At 44.1% G+C, this 26,512-nt stretch overlaps 1 protein-coding gene across 3 annotated transcripts in view; it reads right to left on the bottom strand.

Annotated features, from left to right (window-relative positions):
* Positions 1–1,204: 1,204 nt before the first annotated feature.
* pbx4 (pre-B-cell leukemia transcription factor 4) overlaps positions 1,205–26,512 on the bottom strand; it is a 40,583-nt gene continuing 15,275 nt past the window's right edge. Inside the window, exons 3-9 of one of the 3 annotated variants that reach the window (XM_083780691.1) lie at positions 12,200–12,444; positions 11,209–11,399; positions 10,375–10,510; positions 8,961–9,117; positions 5,702–5,805; positions 3,438–3,524; positions 1,205–3,071 (exon numbers count right to left, since the gene is read on the bottom strand). In XM_083780691.1, the coding sequence (XP_083636817.1) occupies positions 2,982–3,071; positions 3,438–3,524; positions 5,702–5,805; positions 8,961–9,117; positions 10,375–10,510; positions 11,209–11,399; positions 12,200–12,444 (1,010 nt within the window). In that variant the 3' untranslated portion in view covers positions 1,205–2,981. The remainder of the gene's footprint in view (positions 3,072–3,437; positions 3,525–5,701; positions 5,806–8,960; positions 9,118–10,374; positions 10,511–11,208; positions 11,400–12,199; positions 12,445–26,512) is intronic. The other 2 variants (XM_083780689.1, XM_083780690.1) reach the window with 2 other exon arrangements.

The following is a 26,512-nucleotide window of genomic DNA, read 5'->3' as shown; positions in this document are numbered from 1 at the left end:
CTGAATGGTACAGTGATGGATGTTTTATACATCTAAAGCCCTTTTTGTGCATGGTCCCCTCATTTCATGGTGCCAAACGTATTGGCACACATTCCAATTATATCCAGTTACACTGATTGACAACATTTTTTATTTGCATTGGAATCCATGGTGACATCTAGTCAAACTCAGAGAACCAAAGAGCCATATACCTTCAGGCTGCTACAGGAACTTCACTAGCTACAGAAAAGCTACAATGGCAATTGGCCTTTTGTAAACAAATTAAGCACTTTTCTCCCCCTGAAAAGCAACCATTTTAATTGGTCAGGTATGTTTGGAGGGAGGGGGAGAGAGAGAGATTAACAAAAGTGAAAGGTCAAAGAAAAGTATCAGTAAAATAATAATCAGTCCACTGATTAACAAATCAAATGTTGCATATGAGAAACCTCCAATTGATCTTTCCACAGCATCAAACATTTTATACATGTAAACCCCATATTGTAACCCGGTTATGTAACAAAAAGACCCAAATTATATCCAAAAAAAAGAATGATAAAAACAGAGTAATTGTGACCCCTGCGAGACAATAAAGGCCAAACAAAACGTCAAAAAGGTATAAAAGAGGAAAAAATACTGAAACATTCCACAAACTGTACAGTGACATCCATTACAACTGGTAGAAAAATGGGCTAAAGATAATTTGGTGTGGTGATAACACTATTTGTAAGATATAGCCATATGAAATGTACGCAACAGCAAACAAATACTTAAATGTGGGATATACATGTGAAGGACCAAAGTTTTGTTCTGTAACATCGTTTCAACAAAGTCTGGATTTACATTGGGAGTCTTCATAAGGCTTTATCTTATCAAAATGCTTTGTTATTCACATAATTGATGTATAAAATAGTTCAAAGAGTTGGAAGTCCAAGAACATCGGCTGCGGGTCTTGTACACCTGTTTAGATTTGAATACACCCAATGCTGCCTTTTTGGTAACAGAGAGAGGAGCCCTTGCCAATTGGCCAAATCAAATCAAAGAAAAAAAGAAAAAGAAAATACTCTGGTTGACCAGAATCTGTTCAAATATAGGTAAGTGAGAGAACATGCCTTCTCACGGAATGGGCGCTCAACTGCACACAATACAATCAAACCACAGGTGTGATATGACAGTCCTCAATCCACCCATCGTCCCACAAAGTACCCCGCAACCCACCCGCCCCCAAAAATCAAAATAACTCGAGGAATGACAACATCACACACAGAAAGACACAGATACAAATAGAATTCCCTCCTCTCCTCAAACTGAAAAAGGTGGCTGCACACCTACTTTAGTGAGACAGAGAGTCATAATTACATTGTTGATCATGATATTTTTGGTACTATAGAAGGTTGGAGCGTGTTGCAGTGGACCTGTGAGCTTACAGGTTTCAAGTCATGAGGAGATCCCAGTCTCCCATCCATCCCCATCTAGTTTCTCATTGGTTGGTGGAAGCACCCATGGACTACATTCCCGTGAAATGTATTGGTGCACCAGCCGGTTCAACCGAGTCGCCCCGGGGAACAATGTACACGCGCACACGCAGAAACACACATCATTGCAGTGCATGATGCATTTATTCTTTTTTTTTTTTTGGTCTGTCTGATATCATAATACCCTTTCTTTTGTTAATAAAAAGAAAAGCTAAAAAAACTTGAAGATTAAATGAAAACCATATTATCACACCTAAAAATCCTACATGCATGGAAGACGGTCACGTTTCTAAAGTCATGTCACATTTGTCTCAGATATATAACCACTGCCCCCCAGAATCTCTCTTTCTCCTGACCTGTTATTGAACTACGTTTTTTTTTTTTTTTGGTGGCTGGTGCATTCTTGGTGAAACAGCATTAGAAAACAAGCTACAATCAAATAAAACTTGTTGAAAGAAAGCAAGAAGTAAAGTCTACAAGCCGTCTACTACACCCTCTATTGGTTAGCAAAGAAAGGGGCTGTTAGTTACATCCACAGAGGATCATTTTCCTCCATCCGCAGCCCTGACGCGTCATGTCTGGTCCAGATTCAGGACCGGCTATAGCAGTGACTCCCATAACTACAGTTACCAGGTAGAGGCACCCATGATAAAAGGTGCAAAAGTTTGTGCTTGACAGATCTCATATGTTTCCTTTCCTGGAAAAGAGTTGGAAAAAGGTGGAGAGGTTTGTGTGTATATGTGTGTGTGTGTGTGTGTGTGTGTGTGTGTGTGTGTGTGTGTGTGTGCGCGAGTGTGCTCGTGTTGGTTGGGGTGCATGCACATAATGTGCTAATCTGAACTATTGATATACGTATTTCACGTTAAGAGAAGCCCCACCAAAGCAATTACATCAAGCATGGAAGGATGGAAGATACAATGGTGTTATTTGTGTTTAGTTGCCAGTGGTTGTTCATGGAGGAACATAAGTGGTGACAACTAGTTGGGCAGCACTTTGGTACAAGCAAGGTGAGCAGAGCTCCCTAGTGATATCCATATCGCTAGAGTATCAGCGACTCTAATCAAATGCCAACGCCTTGTGAGGTTCAGGCGATCACACGGTTCTCCAGAGCAAAAGGGACGAGGCTCCTCCACTGAGGGAAGAGAGCAGGTAGGTCAATTAGGACACGGGCAGGTCGTGTGGATACGTTGTGGGGAGTCAAGACGTGCATATACACAAATAATGTACAGACATCATGGTCGTCTTACACAGCCAGGTCAAGTGATATTCAACAGGTTTATTCTGTTTTGACATCTGTCCGCTCTGGCCCCGCTCTTCCATGTCAAAGAGTTTACGGAGCACATATTCCTCCTGGATAGTGTCCAGTTGTCCTTTCCTGCACTCCAGTAAGATGTGTGCATATGAGGATGCGTATTACAACTTGGTGAGTCTCCGGAGGTGGCTGGTGGTCAGCAGAAGGTGGGGACAGACGGTAGTGGTCAGTGGAGGTGATGGCTGGGAGGTGGTAAAGTGTTAAGGAGAGGTGCCAGCTCAGTTAGAGGTGTCGGAATGGACGCTGCCAGGAGGACCAAGAGGAGAACTGACTGACGGGGGGTTGGTGGCATCCTGCCAGCTGTTAGCCTGCAAGCAAGAGGAAAGGAAAACACTTGCTTATGTTGGCCGTCAAAACATTCACTTTATTATTCAAAGTCGTTGCTATAACTAATTTCCTATCTGGTACGATATGAGAGTTACCAGTCTAAAAAAAAGAAGCAAAAGTGTCACATCACATTGTAACTATGGTAACAACAGTAACACTAGTACAGCTGTTTTATCGCAAGCTAACTATAGTAACATTACTACAGCTGTTTTATCTCAAGCCAATTGACGCCAGAACTTTCCAGGCTGATCGGAGTGCAGAGCACACAAAGGCAGACATCTTGGCTTGTGTCAGAACTTTGTTATCAACTGAAAAAGACTAAAGAACACTCTAAAGTTAGTACTCACGTCCAGGTGGTGAGGGGTGTAGAGGCCGCTACCTGACAGCTCCTCATAGCCGCCCGTCAGGTGTGTAGCATGGCGCAGGGTATCCACCTATCAGAGACGGAAAGAAACCCAGGACATTTTACCACTAAACATCTTTATGTTGGAACACAAAGCACCACCACATACATACAGCCTTCTTTCAGAATACACACAGACATTGGCCGGGCAGAGAATTGACAGCTTCCCACACAAACCTCTGCTGCATCCATTAACGCCTATGCAGCATTACTCGTGAAGGTTTCTCCACTAGCAAGCTCTGTCATATATTTTCAGTTTTCACTCATCGGGTCATTGCTGCTGCTTGACACCATGGATAGATTGGATACCCACTAAACACTACTTTGAGAGTTCTGCTCTTATTCCCATGGAATCAATTACTGTATTTGAAGCCAGAGGGGTCAGGATTATATTATTCTCCATCCACCATTCTTTCCCTCATTCTAATTGAGAACACTGAGCCGTAGAACACAAGGGCAGATTACTGGATCCCTCAGAGACAACAAAACGGTGTGCTTCCACAGGGTGCCACAAGCACAGGGTAGATCCGCGTGCAGGACACTTTTCTTAGTCGCGTTCTCGCTGGATTTCTGACCATTCCCTACCCGCCGTATTTCAGCGCCGAATACGGCTCAAGTATAACCTGCAATATTACCGTCTAGTACTAAAATATGCTGTAATATTTCCATCCCAAAACATTACAAACTGAAACAGAAAGTGAGTGAGTGAGAGTGAGAGTGAGAGAGAGTGAGAGAGAGAGTGTGAGAGAGAGTGAGAGAGAGAGAGAGAGAGTGAGAGAGAGAGTGTGAGTGAGTGAGTGAGTGAGTGAGAGAGTGGGATTAAGAAAACAGTCCTGCACAGGGCTCTACCCTGTGTTAAAATAAAGCACCACACATGCTTCAGGTCACAGTTGTGCTATATCATGACTTTGGGGGACCTGCAGGTTTATTTTTATTTTTATATACCGCCTGCTACCGAAATAATTGCCACAGCTCCTGCAGGCTCCTGATGCAGAGCTCTAGTAGGGTACCGCACACACACAGTACAGGGTACAGAGCTCTAGTAGGGTACCGCACACACACAGTACAGGGTACAGAGCTCTAGTAGGGTACCGCACACACACAGTACAGGGTACAATTTAGGCATTTGGCAGATGCTCTTAATCCAGAGTGATTTACAGTAAGCAAGGAAAACATGAGGTAACACGTCAAATGCATAGAAATAGTAATCTAGGATCAAAGGAAAACCAAGAACCTAATATCAGTCTAAACAGTGTAATATAAAATAATCTATAATATGTACATTGAAACTACACACACATACACACTATAGGATGCCAGGGTACCACAAACACAGGGTACCACAAACAAGGGTCACTCAGGGTACCACAAACAAGGGTCACTCAGGGTACCACAAACAAGGGTCACTCAGGGTACCACAAACAAGGGTCACTCAGGGTACCACAAACACAGGGTACCACAAACACAGGGTACTCAGGGTACCACAAACACAGGGTACCACAAACACAGGGTACTCAGGGTACCACAAACAAGGGTCACTCAGGGTACCACAAACAAGGGTCACTCAGGGTACCACAAACACAGGGTACCACAAACACAGGGTACTCAGGGTACCACAAACACAGGGTACCACAAACACAGGGTACTCAGGGTACCACAAACACAGGGCACCACAAACACAGGGTACTCAGGGTACCACAAACACAGGGTACCACAAACACAGGGTACCACAAACACAGGGTACCACAAACACAGGGCACTCAGGGTACCACAAACACAGGGCACCACAAAGGTGGTCAGATCTGAGGAAATGCAATGTGCAGAGATGGAATGGTTTGAGATGGTCTGAAGGGAAGGATAAACACATGCACTAATAGTGGTGATGGGGTTGGGCTGAAGTACCACGTTCACTACACTGGCTAAACAGGTCAGGGAACCACAGAGCGCAGGGAGGGGATAAAGGCTGAGTGTCCAGGGACATCAGGGGGCTGAGTGTCCAGGGACATCAGGGGGCTGAGTGTCCAGGGACATCAGGGGCTGAGTGTCCAGGGACATCAGGGGCTGAGTGTCCAGGGACATCAGGGGGCTGAGTGTCCAGGGACATCAGGGGCTGAGTGTCCAGGGACATCAGGGGGCTGAGTTGAGGGCATTGGGGGGCTGAGTTGAGGGCATTGGGGGGTAGGTTCTGCAGATGTCCTTATTGCGTACCTGCGGCTGCAGAGAGGGGGCTATGTTGAGACCCTCCCCGTTGAGTGAACGCAGGCCGAGGTAGGCGTCACCTGTGTGAGACAAGTTATATGACCCCGATGACCCTGTAGGCAATACACGCAGCCAATCAGGCATGTCAGGGTGCCCTGGGGTCAAAGGTCACTGGTGGTCATGGGCACTGATTGCCAATAGTACGGTCACGCCTTCATGACCTCCGCCACAGCTTCAACATGATATATTGATCATGACTGCATCTTATTTACAATACCGGGATAATGAACCAAAACGCCCATGAAAACCTTAACCAAGCGGTCCAAAGCCAACTGACCCAGATTAATGAAATGCCTGGAAGCCACTAATGCGTCACCAATCTCTCCCAACACCAACGGGAGCTATTAGGCACGTCTCATTTTGAAGGCCAGGGGCCCTTCAGCTTATCAATCAATATGTACATGTGACATCCGTTATGCTCACATAAAACGCTAAAAAGTGCATTTCCACAGATTAACCAAACCAAGCATATTTATTAACCCATTCTGACCGGGCACCCATTTTGGTGTCGGCATCATGTCGTGCTTTAGCTATTGAAAAATAGCAGATCTACAAGCTCATATCGCGCCACCGAGTGGCGCGATACGAGCTTGTAGGTCTGCTATTTTTGGAAAAATCGAAGAACGACTGACATTTTTAGAATCTGATCTCAGGTCAGAATGGATTAATCAGATCAGTGTGTGTCCAGTGGAAAACTCGTATGAATCTGATCTCAGGTCAGAATGGGTTAAGGTATAATAATGTAAGGTTTCTGAGGCAGAGCAACACTTTTGTTTTTATTTGGACTATTGAGTGAATATTTAAGTAAAATGTCGGCTCCACTGACTTGGTGAAGTTCCTCCGTCATCAGTGGTTGATATTGTGCTCAGGTGTTTGACTGACAGTTATGGAAGACAAAGGGAATTTAACTTTGACATAAACTGATCGCAACCATTGGTGGAAAAAGTAAAGGTAACAATACTGCAATGTAGAAATACTTGGTTATTGTTACAGTACAAAAGTAGTCAAATGTATAAAATGTATACAAATCTTTTTGAAAATAGCAGATTGTCTCTTTTCAAATGGCCTATGTAATATATAGGGCTGAAGTGCTTACTGTATGTCTTCTATTAATAATGATCAAAATCTACAACGTAACTAAAGTTTTCAAATGTTTGTAGTGGAGTAAAAGTACAATATTACTCTCTGAGATTTAGTACTGTGGAGTAGAAGTAAAATTGGAAATACTCTAGTAAAGTAAACTTTCCACCACTGATCACAACATGCTGCATCTATGAGTAAAATTAACTGAGTGAGCACCTACCTGCTCCTATCTGCAACTTAGCAAATAGAGGTTACTAGTATCAGCTTGTGTGCGCGCACGTGCACATAAAGACCCGACATTGCACTACAAATAGCAAGCAGGGTGAGACATCATTACATATAGTAAAATGAGCAATGAGGATGATTGACGGACATACATCAATAACTAAGGATGCCTTTTTAATTTCTGAAACACAACCTTGTGTATCTGACAATACCGAATAGCAATCCAAATACAAATTTTAATTCTCTTCAAAACAACAACAAAGCTGTTAATAAGCTGTGAAATACTGCCGTCAATCATAAAAACACTCCAACCCAAGCGTAAGAAAACACCACACAACTGACATGACGACTGCAGGCAGCTCTGATGTGCCGATGAATAAATGCTGCTACACTACAGTAAATGGTGCATTTATAGAACGCTTTGGTGTTGTTGCAGGCTGGATTTGTCAATCAATCGTCAGATTATGTTTATTTATTTATTTATTTTTTATCCACATCTGATGCGTTGTTTTTGTCCAGTATCAGACCGATACTGAATAAGGGCTTTACCGATACTACTGAATAGCCGCTAACAAAGCCTTATTAATGCCAAGTAATAAATTACATTGATTGTCAAGTATTATTCATGGATTTTAGCAATTAGTTGTCACAACTAAAATCCATTAAGATCAATATGGGCCAAGCTACATTGAACATGTTCAACATGGGTCAAGCTCCATCCTCACTGTTCTGAACATACACTTAAGGAAACAACAAACCAGCAGACATATCACACATCACAAGATCCATGTACTACTGTACTCATGCAAGCAGAGACCTAAGGTACCCCAGACTGCACAATATAGGAGTTAAGTAAGTCTCTTCTAAAACTCAATAACAGAGACAACAATCATAGTCAATCACCTTCTCTGACAAGTGCAAAGGATAGAAATTGGGTTGTTTACATCAGAATAATTTTCCCCTTTTTCCCCGGCGTCTAATGTATGATTTGTACTATTTACCATTTGAAAAGGTCAAATTACCAATCAATTCCTTCCTTGCATGTCTTGAATGATCATGGTCAAATAGGTAAACTTAATGGCTAGCACTTTTGGAATTATGTTGCTTAAATTAAGCAAGAACACAGACAGCAGGTCAAATACATCAAATAATGGCGTAAAAGGTCATGAAGGAAGGATGTGTTGTAGGTTTCTGTTTCTGTTTGGGCTGGGCATTGTTGGCAATATATCAATATTATATCGATATTTTATGAAAGCAGCAACAGTCACCCCCACAATGTTGAGGTATTTGGTCAAAACTATTGTGACATTTTATACCCACACCCAGCCCATACTGTGTACGGCCTGCTCTGCTTCACATGTCGCTCATTGCCAGTCAATTGACGTGACATGAAATAGGATGATTCAACTCGGCTTCACACATGCATGTTGTGTGCCAGCTGGCCAGGCTGACTGCAAGATCCAGTTTCTTGTGCAGTCTGGGATCGCCTCAGGACAGGAAGGGACTCTGATCACATTTTGTTTTATCAGCCTAGTATGAACTAAAGTGTGAGTGTGTGTGTGTGTGTGTGTGTGTATGTGTGTGTATAGAGGCACTGATGTCCATTAACCCATTCTGACCGGGCACCCATTTTGGTGTCGGCATCATGTTATGCTTTAGCTATTTAAAAATAGCAGATCTACAAGCTCATATCGCGCCACCGAGTGGCGCGATACGAGCTTGTAGGTCTGCTATTTTTGAAAAATCAAAGAACGACTGACATTTTTAGGATCTGATCTCAGGTCAGAATGGGTTCATCAGACCCAGTGTTTGTCCGGCGGAAACCTCGTATGAATCTGATCTCAGGTCAGAATGGGATAACAAGGGGAGGGCTATGAGAGACTAAGGGAACACGTGGTACCTGAGTTGGGCGTCGCTGGAGAGTTTGCCTGGCTAGCCTGCGCCGACACATTGGCAGCGTCCACCGCTGTTTTAACGGCGTAGAGGTTCGCTTCCTCCTGGAACTTACCAATGTTCTTCTTGTAGCGTATTCTCTTGTTGCCGAACCAATTAGAAACCTGAGGAAGAGAAAGAGATGTAGACATTCTTTTTTTTCTCCTTACTTTTTTCCCCTCCCAATTTAGTGATTATGCCAATTCCATATTCCCTGTGTACTCTTAGTCTCTTGTCACTTCTAACTTGTACAGTTGATCCTAGGAAAGTGCACACGTGACACAACCACGTCTCGTCTGATGACGGCAGTTTATTTTCACCTGATAGTGAGGAGTTTCGCCAGGAGGAAGCAATGCATGCAGGGAAACATGCTATTGTTCACAGTTCCGCTCCCTGCTTAACACATTTAGTACAGGAAGTGCCTTAAAAATAAAGGCTATAGAGTGCCAGAGTTGTCTGATCGCTTTTACTTTGAAAGCCATGAAACAGGAAACACTTGCCTAAAAAAGTTGACTTTACAAAGGGACCTCACATCCCCGATCATCTTAATATATTGTTTTACGCTCCAAAAAACGTTCATATTTTGCGGGAGAGACGGATGAGGAGCAGAAATGAAGCGCCAGCATATCGATCCATTCATCACCGCGGAGAGCGCCTTGGATTAGGAGATACGAGTCATTCTTTCCGCCGCGCTAACATGGGAGTCAATGACAAGCTAATAGTTGCACTGAGCGTTAGCATACGGCAAGCGAAAAGCGAAATGCCAAAAAATAAAATAGGAAAAATTCTGAATATTCTTATCTCGCCCCGCGTCGCTGGGACGTCGCTAGGACGTCCTCACACGTCAATAGTACTAATATTTCGGGGTCCTTATGACGTTCTCAGGCGTCCTATGTACAGAATCTGTTAACAGGTACACTGACAAAGATGGCCCTCCCCGCCCGGCTCCATTGGTCGTCCTAGACTACAGATGTTTTGACTAATATGTTGTGTGAGAAAAGGTCATTTTAGCACATTGCTATGCTTTGTGAGCTTGTACGTAGATGAGGTATTTTAGAAAACATTTGCCTATGACCTGTTCTAAATAGGGATTTAAAGTCTTCAGAAATTCTGGACACGTTGGCTGCATCAATTGTCAAATGGCCAATTATATTTTTTATATTTTTCCAGTAATTTCATGAAGAAATAAAAGAAAAATCAAAGAAACGCCATAAATTAGAAAACAAATTTAATGTTTAAGTAGTGAAATTAATAGATCTACAAGCTCACAACGTTGTGAGCTTGTAGATCTGCTATTTTCACTAGTTTGGTTACCGGGCGAATGTCTAATTTCTCTTTTGGGTCACGGGCTAAATGGTTTGTGTATTGGCTGTGCTGCTCACCTGAGAGACGGTGATCGCACACTTTTTGGCCAGTTCCTCTTTGGCCTCCTCACTGGGATAAGGGTTGGACAGGTGGGAGTAGAAGTACTCGTTCAGCACCTCTGTTGCTTGCTTGTTGAAGTTACGCCTCTTACGTCTGACGAACAAAAAAGAAAAGATGCAAATGACCAACATGCACGACACGCCAATACCTCGACGTGTTCACATCATTTGGAGTACTACCTCTAATCACAGAGACACAGACAGACATGCAGATACGTTTGTTGCAAGGAAGAATAGCAGACCTTGTAGTTCAGCGCACAACACTGGTAAACGACAAAGTTTAAATCAGGCTCAACAACATGGGCTTTTCATGTCACTGACTACCATTTAGACTTTCATTATTTCATTACAATTATTCTGTATTGTGTCTTTTGTTTAAATTAAATTGTTTAAATGTCATAATTATACATTAGTTTCAGTATCACCCCTTCTTCCATGTTAGAAGAGTCACTCGTGACTCGTTTTTGCATCGTAATTAGTTCAAGTGAATTGAATGATGGGAAATTAACCAATTAAACCCCATGTTCTTAATTAACCAGGGTCCTCCAGGGGGCCCTCTACACCAGATTTAAAAGCTCCACACCGCCTTGTGAGCTTGTAGCTATTTTCAACAAATGTTCACCCCAGAAATGTGATGCTGAGGGACCCCCTGTAAACCCCCCTCAAGGACCCCACTTTGAAAACTACTGCTCCAACCCCCACAGGCAGTGAAAACAGACACCACCATCACAGACACGCAGACAGACAATCACAGACACACACGCAGACAGACAGACAGACAGACAGACAGACCTGGCGTCAAGGAAGCGGGAACGCAGGATCATGACGGCCTCGCAGGTGCTTTGTTTGAGCTGCATCTGGATGGAGCTGAACTTGCGATGGATGATGGCAACCATTCGCTCAATTTCCTTTGGAGAGATGGGCCGTGTGCGAGACTGCTCCCTCAGCAGGTTCATCACGTGGTTGGTGAACTCACTGCATGCCTGGAGGGAACAAGGGGCGAGAGGAACTTCATTATGGGAAGACAAGCAGGGCTGGGCAATATATCTACCATATATTATATTGATATGAGACTTGCCATCAGCTGGGATTTTGGATATTGTGTGGGGTTTTTTCTTCTTTTTTTTTTATCTACAAACTCGCTTGCATTGTGAGACGATGTAAGCTTATACATTGGCAAATTTTGCCATTTAGGAATTCAAAATAAATAAATATTAATAATCTATCCACTATCGAGATAGTTATTTTGTCAAAAACATTGTTGAGATTAGACTTGTTAAGTTGTTTCCATAACACCCAACCATAAAGACAACCACCATCGAAGCATACCATTATACCAAAATATACACATTTAGTACTACTAGAACAGTGCCCGTTGGAGGGGTGATCAGGTGTGATCAATTGGCTAATAAAGGGCGAGGTCACGCATCATTATGATGTCAGAACGTCATTGTGATGTCAGAACAGGCCAGCTCCATATATGGAGATCTAGGGGTGATCAGTGCCCGTTGGGGGGGTGATCAGGTGTGATGTCAGAACAGGCCAGCTCCATATATGGAGATGTAGGGGTGAACTGGATTTGGGCCCTGTCCGGAGCCTGGGCAGAGGCTTTTGTGCTGGTTCTGGACAGCCGTCCCGACCCGACGACACTTGACACCGGGCACTGCACTCCCTGTGGTGGTGCGGAACGCGTGTGTGAAAGTCGGCGGGGCTACAGCCGTACCCACAGAGATGTGGTGCATTTATAGATAAATGGCATGTACAGTTTGTAGAAGCAACCGACCTGCTCGTATTTCTCCAGCTCAGAGTGGTATATCTGGCGGATCTGGGCTAACTTGGCCCTGTAGTCCGAGTGCTCGATGCTGCCGTCGTTGGGCGAGCCCCCGGCCGCCGCTGCGGCCGCGGCCGCTGCCGCCGAGCCTCCGCCCTTCTCGGGTCCCGACACGCCCTCCGCCAACAGCATGTTGTCCAGACGCATGATCTGAGGGTCCGGAGGGTCCTCCTCCTGCACGCCCCGGATACTTAGCACTAGGAGAGAAAGAGAGATTTATTTATTCATTCAGGTTTTGAAAATGTGCCCAAAATATGGATGCATGGGTTAACGCATTAAGACCGGGAAAGCATCTGTGTCACACACACACACACACACACACACTTTAGATTTTAACGCAAATCTTTGAATATATGCAGTTTTTAAAGCGGAGATTTTTTTACTCAAATCTTTGCTTCTGGGAAACAATATTTTGAGAACATTGACAACAGACCACTGACACAAATGCGCTTCCGTAGAATCGGCCTCTGATCTTAATGTGTTAATGTGTTAAAGTGGATAAAGTACTTTGAAAGCCGAAATGGCAGCCAAGGTGCCCCCCCCCCCCTCGTACACCAGGCTAATACTGTGGGCTCTAAAGGAGTGCACAGGAGGACACCTTATCAATGCTAAAATTGTGCAGAGCTGTCAAGGCCTATTCATAGTCTGGATTTTCGGTGGTAAAGTGACCACCGCTCCGGTGGTGAGCTGACCACCGGAGCTGAAATAACGTTGAGCGGTGGTGAGTAAAAACAGAGAGAAGGGCTGGAGCGGTGGCGGTGGTTTGCTCTTCACCGCGGCTCGTGACGTCATGTTCGGTGGTCACCCCACCACCGTAAAACCAGACTATGTATGAGCCTTCAGAACCCAGGCAAACGTTCCCTGTCCTGAGTCACAGCAGGCAGCAGGGCCGAGCCACCTGGCTGAATCCTCAATGAGCCTATACTGTCACAGCTCCCCACATATTCCAAACAGCAGAGGGCAGTGTAGCCCCTCAGTGGCAGGCTGCCAGGGAGAGCGTCACATGAGGCATGGCACTAGTAATGGGAGTGCATGTGCTGTCACTATGAGCCCCGCTGGCCATAAGTATAGCTTTCAGCCGCTCCACTCCACCACTGTATTAAACCAAGACCTCTGTCAGCCTTCAGCCATGTGCTCATCTCTCTCTCACAGTTACAGACACACACACACACAGTCTCACTCACACACACACACACACACACACACACACACACACACACACACACACACACACACACAGTCACACACACACACACACACACACACACACACACACACACACACACACACACGGAAAGTTTCAACTACAGAAGTCTTTCTTTGCTGTATACATTGAAGTCACCCTGTTTTTCTTTTTCCCTAGGCTCTCACTATTTATTAAGTTAATAGAAAAAACAAGTTAAACAACTTATCATGATTCATCACTGTGTTGTCGAGCAATAAAATATGAAAGGTAACCTCAAACAGTAAAATCAGACATGTTAAGGTGGATATGGATGATGAGATTAATCCTAATTGGAAACGCAAAGCCTTTTGGGGTTATGCTACAGGGGGTGTACTCATTCAGAGTCAGGTGAATTACTTATTTAGCAGCTTTGCTGGTTACACACCATCAACAACCTGAGCAGTATGCAAGATGATAACAAAAGGTTCACCATTGAGAGAGCTTGCATTCCATTTTACAGTATTTGCTGTACTGTAAAGCTCACCAAGGAAGAGAATGGCAGCCAATGAATACAATACATCATGTAGTTTATAACAAATAACAGCTGTGAAATGTATGCATTCTTAAATTTTTAACTGCATCACAACGTCCAGTTGCTCTTTCCCTATTTTTCAGAGTCTCCCGTTAAGATTCAAAACTTTTTTTCCACCTCAATTTTTTTCCTTCTTGTTCCTTCTTGCCTGTTTCTCTCCCTCCACTTCGGTCTTCTGCTGCCTCTGAGTCACATTCCTTCTCTCTTGCTCCCCCTTCTCAGGGCTCAGGAATGCAGCAGACCCAGCCGACTGAACTAATGACCCCGATTCGCCCACCAACACCACCACTCCCTCCTCTCTCTTCCCCTTCATCCACTGACAGTACACCTATTTACCACATAGGTACACATGGTGGCCATAGTCTAGAACACCGGTTCGGCGGTTCCCAAACACTGGGTCGGGACCCATTTGTGGGTCGCTGACACATTGTTATGAGTCCCCTTAGTTTTTGTTTCCTACATTTGGTTTTTATAATATTTCAAAACTTTTTCAAAAACATTCCCCAATTTATTTTTCTGTGAATTAAAAACAAACTTAAATGATTTTTTTCAGTAATTTCATGAAAAGAAAAAAAAAAAAATCTAAGAAATTCCATGAATTTGAACAAATAGCAGATCTACAAGCTCACAATGCGTCGCTTCGCACCACATTGTGAGCTTGTAATTAATCTATTTTCACTATTTGTTCAAATGTATGGAATTTCTTCGATTTTCTATTTTATTTCTTCATGAAATTACTGGAAAAAAAATCATTGAAGTTTGTTTTTAATTCTTAATTTCTTCAGTTTGGGTCACAGGCTAAAAGGTTTGGGAACCACTGGTCCAGGCCTCAGCGGTTTGGCCGTCCTGTCGAACACACAAAGATAGCCGGATGACGTGCCTGCGTGCGCTCTGATTTGACGCGGACTTTTCGTGCATAGTCTGGGTCGTCCTGCCTCGGCCAATCCCGGGCCACCCCCATTCCCGATGCAGCTGGTCTGGAGCCATTAGCGGTGGAGGAAGAGGTCCATCTTCCATCGCGACATGCAGACTGTGTATTCATACACACATTTTTATACACTGCACAGGCAGGACACCACCTGACCTACAGCCAAGAGGGTGACAAGGCCTCTCAAGGCTTCTCTCTCAACCCCCCCCCCCCCCCCCGCTCCTCATTATGGCCCCCAGCTGTAGCCTAATGCCCTCACATTCTCCTAATTACTCCAATTAAGCCATGATTACCCACAACTGCATTCATATACACACAGTATAGGAGGGCCTAGAGACAAGAGGCTAGGCGGCGACTGTTGAGATGAGTTAAGGATACTGTACCGAATAAGGAACACATGACATGGATAAGAAGAGAGCATTAAGAAATCTGAATTCTTCTACTCAACCAAGCAACCGTTGGCCAGAATAAAGGGGAGGGGGGGGGCGGGGGGAGAAAGGAAAGCCCTGCAGGCATGAACATTGTCTGGCTGTTAAAAAAGAAAAAAATCAAACCAGTTTGGTTTCCATTTCTTATCAAGCGGGTTTTGCCAGCAGCACTGGGCTGTTTTCTTTGCACAAAGCAAACATGGAATACTGTAAATAGTACTGTAAATTGTGATGCAGAAATTCTCTTCACTTCAAATGTATGGAGTCAGCCTAAAGCCAATTTATACTTAACCTATTTAAAACCAGGAAAGCATCAGCCATTTACTCATTTTAGATTTTTTTTGCATTGATATTAAAAAATAGCAGATATACAAGCTCACAGCAAGCTTGTGCATCTGCTCCATGTGAACATTTTGAGAAATCTTGTGAAAGTGTGAGAAGAACTACAGATTTAGATGGCATTTGTAGAATCGGCCTACGGTCTTAAAGGAGAATTCCACACTAAAAGGCTTTCTTACCTTTCTTTGTAGTCGTTACGTCCCCACCAAAGAGGTCCAGGTGTTTTTTTGTGCAAAAGCTCCTTATTGGCTATTTCCCCTACCATAAGCCCTCAATTAATTGCATTGAATTGAATGGGGCTATGGGGTGTTGTGCTAATTCGCTTATTTCCATTGCTCAAAATTATTATTGTTTTGTATATATCCTCTCTTCATAATGTAAATAATATCCCAAGCGGCACACTTTACTACTTATTTCGATGGAAATAAGCAAATTAGCATAACACCCCATACCCCCATTCAATTCCCATTCAATGCAATGCAATTCATTGAGGGCTCATGGTAGGGGAAATAGCCAATAAGGAGTCTTTGCACAAAATAACACCTGGACCTCTTTGGTGGGGACGTAACGACTACAAAGAAAGGTAAGAAAGCCTTCTAGCATGGAATTCTCCTTTAATGGGTTAATCACAAAAGTGATGTAGTTTCAACTTTTAAAAAGTGTCAACACTTTTCTTGTTGATAAGTTACGCATCGTTTTCGTTTTACACCATGGCCGTTCAGTTCAACACAGTATGAATTAGGCTCAAGGCCCACATAGCTGCACCGCACACCCAGCCAGCTCTCCACCCTGGCTAGGAGGATGTGTGGCGTTGAGAGACGGCGCAAGCAGCCCATACTATGAAATATTCAGGGAATCCAGCTGGGTTTCCACTGCATACATAATCATTCTCATTTCTCGGCACACGACCGCTATGGAAAACACGGCGTGCGTGCGGCGCAGACACAACACCGGAGTGGAGTTAGGCGAGGGCCAACGAGCAGACCGACAGCGTAGCACTGTACATTAGACCAGACCGACAGCGTAGCACTGTACATTAGCTATAATATCTTCCACACATCGGGAGAGATGCTCCTTAAACGTAGTCAGTATATCACTGCTCAGCTCGGAGCACATTGCTCTATCCCAGTCTGTCTTTTCTCTCTCCCTCTCTCTCTCTCCCCTCCTGCATGCATCCCCTTTTTCACTCTGGCCTGGCCTCCCCCCCCCCCCCCAAGAACCCTCCCCCCTCTCGGCACCCCCCCCCCCTCCCCCCTCTGTTCTCCATTTCAGTCGAGTTCTCCATGTGAGCCGCAATCCCTCATGCTGTCAGCCCCCCCCCTCTCTCCCTCTCTCTGTAGACAGACAGGATTAGCATTTTAATTGCATCAGCTCCCTTGGGTATTCTCAGCCTTTCACTGGGAGAGAGCAAGGGAGCGAGAGAGAGCGAGAGAGAGAGCGAGAAAGAGAGGAGAAGAAAAAAGGTAAGAGGAGAGAGCGGGTGGAAGGAGAACCAAGGAGAATTGGAAAAAAAGGGAGTCACATGAGATGTGTGTGTGAGAGCGAGAGAGAGAGAGAGAGAGAGAGAGAGAGAGAGAGAGAGAGAGAGAGAGAGAGAGAGAGACAGAGAGAGAGAGAGGGGCACTACAGAAATATACAGAATTCAGAGTGCAGAAGTGCCAGAGAGCGAGAGAGGGGGGGAAAAAAAGATACGACTGTGAAAACATCAGAGCTTTTCCTTTCATTACAGGCTGAGAATTCAGATAAAGAGAATGGGTCAGAGAGACAGAGAGAGAGATGGGTTTTTTTCATAATAGAAATATGCGACATAAATATGCAAATTTGCCACGGAGAATCGCTGTACAAATAAATCTCAACCACACCACTAAAGAATATGATAAGTAAACACATTGGTTGTGGCTGCATTGGCCTCAAATTCATATCCAGATGGATATAAACAAGGGTGGATGATACAACATTGGTCAACAAAAAAAGACAGATGGGTACAAACCACCTTAGAAAACAAAAGTTAACTCTTCACAGGGAATTAAAAGAGTTTGTTTGATGTGCCTAGCAGAAGAGAAATATGTTTGGGGCATTGGAGACAGATCCTGAATCCACAGGTTGAAACTATCCTCCAAGCAACAGTAGGACATTTCAAACTGACAACATAGGACGTGAATGTTCCAAGCAACCAATGGCAAATACCAAATCCTTTTGAGAAACAATACTGGGATAAATTATCTTAAGGGCTTCACTCTAACATACCAACTAGCATGGCTACCGTTACGCTAGAGGCCAGACTGGTTGATGCAAGCTAAGGTAGTTAGTAAGGTTGTGCCATAAGCCAAATCTTTCCTATCGCCCATCGCCTGCCCCAAAATCGCAGATGGACAATATATTCGTGCTATAAAATAAACGTGCTATAAAATAAAAGCAATGCGAGAAGAGCTCACAAAAAAGGCAGATCTACAAGCTCTCAACATTGAGAGCTTGTAGATCTGCCTGTTTTTGCAGCGTCGGTGTCAGGTTAAGAACATGACTGCACGTTCATGTTGTCAATAACAAAATGAGCTAGATTACAGGCGGAGATGAAGTTGAATCAGACAGCCTAACATCACCACCATGGCTACCGTGGTGTCAGCCTAACATCACCACCATGGCTACCGTGGTGTCAGAATCAGACAGCCTAACATCACCACCATGGCTACCATGAATCAGACAGCCTAACATCACCACCATGGCTACCGTGGTGTCAGATTACAGGCGGAGATGAAGTTGAATCAGACAGCCTAACATCACCACCATGGCTACCGTGGTGTCAGCTTAGCTTGTTGCTTACTGCTTTGCCACTCCTCGTCTTTTCCTGTTCTTTATTTTATTCTTTCCCCCCCCGACTTCACGGGTGGCACATTGAAGCACGTGGGTGGTGATGAGACACGAGACAGCAGTGTGCATTCTGGTGTGACTGTATATTAAACTGGGTCCCGACTGACGGACGTAGAACATGTACAGTAACTTCCCCGATGCTGCTGTGGGGCAAAGGGGCTTACCCTTACAAGGGGAGGGGGTTTCTACCAGCGGCTGTTTGCTGGCCCAAATTGATTCACATTTAGCTCACAATTTATTTTGCTGTACAGCTTATTTGGGCTACATTTGAAGAGTTGGATTTTCGATAAGGTTGAGTATTATTATTTTTTAATCGCAGAGAAAATCACCTAATAAAAATATTCGGCGATGGACTCATCCAATCCATGATTGCCGATATATTCAACCTTAGTAGTTAGCCAACGCTTAACAGTAAACAAAAGATCATATGAACTGACCAAACAGCCAACCGGATGTGTCCAAGGGTTTTGTCTCGTCTCCTAGCATCATGAAAGCATTTGGATTAATCCATTCTGACGGGGCACCCATTTTGGTGTCAGCATCATGTTATGCTTTAGCTATTTAAAAATAGCAGACCTACAAGCTCATATCGCGCCACCGAGTGGCGCGATACGAGCTTGTAGGTCTGCTATTTTTGAAAAGTCGAAGAGCGACTGACATTTTTAGAATCTGATCTCAGGTCAGAATGGGTTAATCAGGACCAGTGTGTCTCCGGCGGAAACCTCGTATGAATCTGATCTTAGGTCAGAATGGGTTAAACCCCATCTATAGAACACTGTCTGCCTGTAGTCACAAAGACCTACTGCGGGGGGATAATCCGTCTCCCCCGTCTCGATAATAAATGATCACAAAGGTCTGAATAATGTGGTTGCAGACGACACGGTGGCTTTTACTCAACTAACTCAGGGACAACAGGTGGAATGTTTTTCTCCTGTGAGCTACCCAACTGTACAGATAAATGGAGGACACGGGTGGGATAATAATGTATGTTGTGCATCGTGTCATGCTCTAGTACAAATAGCCAATCTGCAACTAAGCTCACAACATGTAGCAGCAGCACCACGCGTTACTGACCCCTGCGACCCCCGCTAAGTTGTGTATGCATTTTCTCAGATGGCCCCAAAGAATATTTGAAGAGATGGCAAGTTTACGTTCAATAAAGAGTCAGTGTCGAAGTGTTCTTGAGCAAGACTCTGAAGCCCAAATTGCTCCTGATGTGCAGGTTGGTGCCATGCATGGTTTCCGCCGCCATCGGTGTGTGATTTTGTGTGTGAATTCAATGGGCTGGGCCGAAAATGTATGCCAATTAGTCAGGCTGGGCAGAGTCTCAGGTTTCATGATTTTTTTTTAAATAAAATCAGGCCCATTGAGAACTCTTCAAACCCAGAGATTCATTCAGGTTCCATATGCCTAAAATAGAGGTTGGATTCTCTGACCGAACCAGAGAGCAGAACCGGCCAGGGGGAATTGGGTAGGAACTTCCCTCCATTTCCCCTCTGGCCGCTCCCGCTGTACTGTAGTGACTACAGTACACTACAGTGAACAGTGTAGATTAGACATACTATTGGTCCGACTGTCATTAGACCGACAACCTACCTCAGAACCTAACCTGACCGCAAGCACGGGAGCAGCACATGTCCGACCGCATGTCCAACCGTTGTTTCCGCATGTCGGTCCGTTGGGGGGGGGGGGGGGTCTAATCTGCATCCCGTAGTGTACAGTATAGCGTATCTTGGATGGGTCTTGGTTTGGTGTGATAATCATCATTTTATACAGCCTAGGTATGTATTAGTTACAGTTAAGTTACATCATAAGTTATAAAACATTACACAATGAAATAAACTATCAGCATGGTCCCTTAAATGCAGCCATGGGACGGGCCTGTGCCAGGCTCACACAGTCTAAGGTCTGGGCTGAATATGCAAAATGACATCTGCTTTTTGTTTTTAACCAATTCTGACCTGAGATCAGATTCATACGAGGTTTCCACTGGACACACACTGGTCTGATTAACCCATTCTGACCTGAGATCAGATTCTAAAAATGTCAGTCGTTCTTCGATTATTCAAAAATAGCAGACCTACAAGCTCGTATCGCGCCACTCGGTGGCGCGATATGAGCTTGTAGATCTGCTATTTTTCAATAGCTAAAGCATAACATGATGCTGACACCAAAATGGGTGCCCGGTCAGAATGGGTTAACAATGAATTGGAAATTTGGGATGACTACCTTGAAATGGTACTGAAATTAACTAATGCAAGTTGCATTTCAAGCACAATTGCCATTTGACAACAAACGTTAAGATAAAAAAAAAAGGTTATTGTGCATGCTGCATACATTACATACATTTTATCCCAATGTGTTTTGAGGAAACGCACAAATCCTCTTGTGACTACCTTTATTTTCTAATTTGAGAATCGAAAATAAATTGTCAAATAATAAAGGGAACCAGTCTTGACAGATTACAAATTCTACCCTTCTCAGTCTGTCCAGCATCTGTTTAGCAGATTGGCTGTGCGTGCTCTACTTTTTGAATACAATAAAAAATACCCCGTACAGCGCAGATATCTTGTTTCAATTTGGAAAACAGTAACTAAAAGGTCATGCCAAGCATGATTTTCAGCTAAAGCGTATGGCTAACTTATGCATGTTTTATCAAACAATTCGTTTTATGATACTGATGATATTGAATTTGTATCATAAACACTGGAAAATTCAGCACTAGTTTTGTAAAGGAAAAATCGCAGCTTAAAAGAGAAGGATTCAGAAGGACAATTTCTCACACACACACACACACACACACAAGAAATAGAACTTGAAGTCAACATGCAGCGAATCGGACTCGGGAATAGTTACTGTATATGCTTCTGGACCCATTCTACTTTCCCATTTTCTACTTTCAAAAGTTGTGTTATTGTACAGGACAGTGAATTTAATAAGCACAATCCATATGTCCATTCCTTCTTTATGCAGCTCACACTAATCAGCATCTGTTTGTCTACATCACCACAACCTTGTTGCATGCATCCTCATGCGCGTGCATGCAGGCACACAGGTGTACACACACGCGCGCACACACACACACACACACACACACACACACACACACACACACACACACACACACACACACACACACACACACACACACACACACACACACACACACACACGCACACACACGCGCGCGCACACACAGTAAACACATTGTGGCCTGATTAAGACATGAATTGTAGTACTCACACCTTGGGCAAACACTCCAATCCAACACATCATTAATCAGCCCTTAATTAACAGAAGAGATCGAGACCGGAGCAGTGACTGTTGCATACCCACTTTTAGGGTGGGCGGGCGCACACGCACACACACACGCACGCACGCTAGCACACACGCCTTCCGTTATCCGTGTCGCGTCAGTTCACTGACAAACAATCCAGCACACTATCAAACTCATCAATCAGATCATTATCTTTTTTTGAAAGCTAGACCCCTTCTTTAGGTTCTATAAATTGGTCTTCCCCTAAACAAATTTCACATTGACTGAACGGTATAACTGTGCGTTTACAAAAAACTAAACTGTATATACAGTATAAAGTATATTTATGACGTAAAAATGATCAACAATGATTTTCATTTATATATTTTTACAAACAGAGGTAGAAGCACACACCAATAGTGGGGAGGTGGAGGGAGGACCATGGGGGGGGGGGGGGGACAAAACTTGAAAACGGAGGTCGCGCAACTCGTAGTATCACGATGCAAAAAACCTTATATTACCGGAATAAGACCAATGTTTCGGCAACAAAATGCCTTCTTCAGGGAAGAAACGTTGGTCTTATAATAACACATTTTGGCATCGTGAGTCGTGACTACGACCTATTTATATATTTTTAACCTACACCTAACTAATCAGAAATGGTTACCAAAAATAAAATCTGTAAACGACCTGAACCACACATTTAACAGTGGCATCATCATCTACTAGCAGAGGCGACTGCGGTTCCTGCGGTTCGTTGACCGCCTGTATCTGAATTTGTAATCACAACATACCTAGTAAAGGCCGAGACAGAGGAAATGGAAGTATGTAATTTCATAGTCAGGAAGAGGATAAGGTTTGTTAGCTCTCCCCCCACAGTCCCTAGCTATCTCCATCTCTCCAACTCTCATCAGGCCAGCTGCCTCCTGTGCTCATTAGCAAGACTCTTAAGGAGCTCCTAAAGACTTTGTGAAAAATGAACGCTCATTTGAGAGGTCGTTAATTTGCACTGTTATGCAAATTAGGTGGCAATTAAGCAATAGATCAGAAGAGCAGCGCACATTCATAACAAGTGAACAAGCATTATGACACAGTCAGATGTTACCGGAGAGAGAGAGAGAGAGAGAGAGAGAGAGAGAGAGAGAGAGAGAGAGAGAGAGAGAGAGAGAGAGAGAGAGAGAGAGAGAGAGAGAGAGAGAGAGAGAGAGAGAGAGAGAGCGCGCGCTGGGCCAACACATTGACTCTATGTAAGTCATACATCCTCTGAATCTATCAACTATTTTAGGAGTAGTCCTGATGCCTATGCAGTATGCAGTGAAATCCAAATGGAACATTCTACCAGCAGTCATGCTGTTTAATACAGGGCTTAATTGTCCAATCTGTTCAATTTAGTCATAAAAAAATCGAATATATATTTTTTGCATCGATGCGTTCATATTTAAGAGATGGAAAAAAGAATATGGGAAAAAACCTGTTTCTCGACTATTCAATTAATTAGTTTGGTTAGAGGTTCTAAATGTCGGTTCTCATAGGATTGATATGATAATACTTTTGGTTAATTTCCCAACCCCATGTTAAAGCATGCAGAAATAATTATGATCTGCTAGCTCTATGTATGACAGTTTGGTGAAACACGTCTGGAGGTATTAGAAGGCTCCATTTGGAGAATTGCCAAACCACGTGGTCCTCTTCTGTCAAGCCAAGACCGGGCCAACATTGTCCTGCTTTCCCTTTTGTGTTTTCTTGTGGCGAAACATTGCCCTGGCATACGTTGGCAGGCGCTGGTCATAGTTTCAATGCACAATGTGACATGTAGACTTGACAACTTACATAGTCTGACAATGTGTATAATCACAACTGTAACTTTTTACCCCACACCTTGCATGAATGTGTCGACATGTAATACAGTGGTTCTCAACCTTTTCAGGTCGTGACCCCCCAAAATATAATAATATATTTGAACTGGGGATCACGCCACACTGGAATGTAGGAATTGAGGCATTCAATATTGTTTGACTCGGTTCCACAGATAAATATTGTGAAACTAGCAGATCCACAGGCTCACAACACCTCGTGTTGCGAGGCGGTGTCGCCGGTGTGAGCTTGTAGATCAGTTATTTTCACAATGTAGGGACCGCCCTGGGAGTCCCGACCCACAGGTTGAGAACCACCCTTAGGACACAAGCACACATAACAGAGGCCACAGAAAGTGACAGGCCGACAGCAGCAGCTCTTCACAACTCATCCTCATCCTCTAGACTAGTGATAAGGCTGTGTTGTATGTGTGTTCACACCTTTGCGTGAGACATACAGCTTATTCTAGATTAGCGGCTACTAGCCCTAATACGTCAGTCCTAGTGACATCCATCTAGACTCGCTCCATGACCAAGATCTCCAGAGGCTTAGAATGAGTGGGGGTCCGTCCGTCCGTCCGTCCGTCCCTCCCTCCCTCCCCCCCCCCCCCCCCCCCCCCCCCGGGTCTTCAATAACCCCAAACATGCTCTGGATCCTGGATGGCTTGTGTTTGGCCCCCACCCCTCACCCCACCAGCCCTGATATCTCCATCTCCCCATTGCGTGGCATGGTGTGAAATATACAAACATACTGCCTGGGACCGCAATGTGCCGTGCTATGGAGGGGTGGAAGACTCCCATCAATTGTAATTAATCCTTAATTAGTCAGGATTAGGAGCTGTGCTATGACACTCTTAAACCCCCACCACCGAACTAATGCAATCCAGCTGAGGCCACATTTACATATCTTTAATTAAAGAGACGTTGGTTGCCTTTAAAGCTAAAGCTCAACGCTGTGTGAGAGGCTGAGAGAGAGGAGGTCAGAAGAGATGAAGAGGTAGGAGTCAGCCTCGGACCTTCAACGCTCTGTGGGTGATCGTGGAACCGTCTGATGGGTCACTCAGTACAACATGAATTATCACTTAACAAATTATTATTAATTTGACAGTAACTTTGAAGGCAAGACACAATTCAATATGAAGATCCCCAACAGTGAGTTCAAACATGTTTTTTCACATGTAAACATTGTCAAGGAATTACTAGGTAGGTAGGTCAGCTAAATACCTCATTTTTGAATTAAACACACATATTGAACTCCTCATGTTTGGTCCTCCACAGTCCACACTCCCTTAGTGAATCCATCCAAAATCATAACGCAGTGCACCTAAGCAAAGTCACACAGCACAGCCATACCCATCCTCTATATACAGCCATACGACAATTCCTTCACCAACATGCAGAGGCCCAATTCCTACAGGAATAATACCACATGGGAAAAGCAGTCAGCCCACACACCATTAGGCCTGAGCTAAGGGTTGGGGTGCTCCTGCCTCCCCAGTCGGAGGGCTTGTGTCGGGGCTGGGGGGAAGGGGTGTCTGTCAGGGCCAGGGGTCTGTGTGATATTAGCCGTCTGCCAATCTGGCTTCGGGAATGGACACCGAGTAATTACTGCTGCTCTTACTGCCTCATCAATCTCCCTCTATCGGTCCGGTGCTCCCCCCCCCCCCCCCCCCCTCTCTCTCTCACACTCTATCTTTTTTCATTCTCTTCTGCAGAGGAGGAGAGGAGAAAAACGGATTGAGTGGCAGGGCACCACAAACCACAACATATATGCCTGCAAAAGCAATGAAATGACCCAGCTCTGCTGCATAAGGATCAAATGTAAATAGAACAGAGACGTGTATGAACTCTCTGATATAGTGCTCTGGGATTTGCCACGTAAGAAGCTCGGATGACGGTGTACCTCTGTACAGTAGGGGAGCACTTGATCAAATTATCTAGAGTCTAGATTCTAGAGCCTTCATGATGCAACAAGACCGCTGTCTTCTTCATTCTGTCTGCCAGGGCTGGTAATGTCTCTCAAACCATTTTTCCCCTTCTTCTGAAACCTTTTACCGCTCTTCAGTTAACAGGCACAGCAGGCTTTCCCTCGTAAAACTATATAATAAAAGTCTGAGGTTTCCAACAACTCATAAAATTTTACGCCTGAACTCAAAATGAAGCTCTTTGAAAATGAATAATAATTAACATGTTTTAATACAGCTCGTCATTCACTGGAATGCAGGCCTTTTACACTATCAAAGCCAGGATGGCTGAGGCTTCTGGCTTTGATAGAGTAAAGGGCAGATAAAGTCGTAGTTACACATGGCAATAAAATGGACAATTCGACCCACAATTAGGCCATCCCAACGGTTTGGCCAGATGGGCATGATTGTCGCCTCCGATTATCGTGTGATGTAGGGCCCTGTGATTTTTACAATGCAGAAAATATCATATCACAGACATAAATGGAAATTTATAGATTATAATAAGTGGCAATGTTTACAACACGCTCTGTAGAGCAGTGGTTCGCAACCTTTCCAGGTCGTGACTCATGACCCCCCAAAATAATCATATTTGAACTGGGGACCCCCACTCGACTGGCTCCACAGATAAATATTGTGAAAATAGCAGATGTACAGGCTTGTGGATCGGCTATTATCACAATTTTGCCTCTTTCTTATATTATTTGACAAATTGGACAACCTGTTTTTATAGTAGTCTGTTGGTTACGTTTGATGCATTAATGGGCATTATTTTTTAAGTAATTATGGTCTAAAGGTCCTTAAATTGTCTCTTCATTGTCATCTGGGGAGCCATCCTAAAATGATGTGGGTAGACTAGGTAGTGGGTACCG

Source organism: Protomyctophum parallelum (genome assembly GCF_964188405.1).
Source record: "Protomyctophum parallelum genome assembly, chromosome: 13".
Taxonomy (NCBI): Eukaryota; Metazoa; Chordata; class Actinopteri; order Myctophiformes; family Myctophidae; genus Protomyctophum; species Protomyctophum parallelum.
Note: the sequence above shows the minus strand (reverse complement) of the source record. Positions and strands in the feature narration are given on the sequence as shown.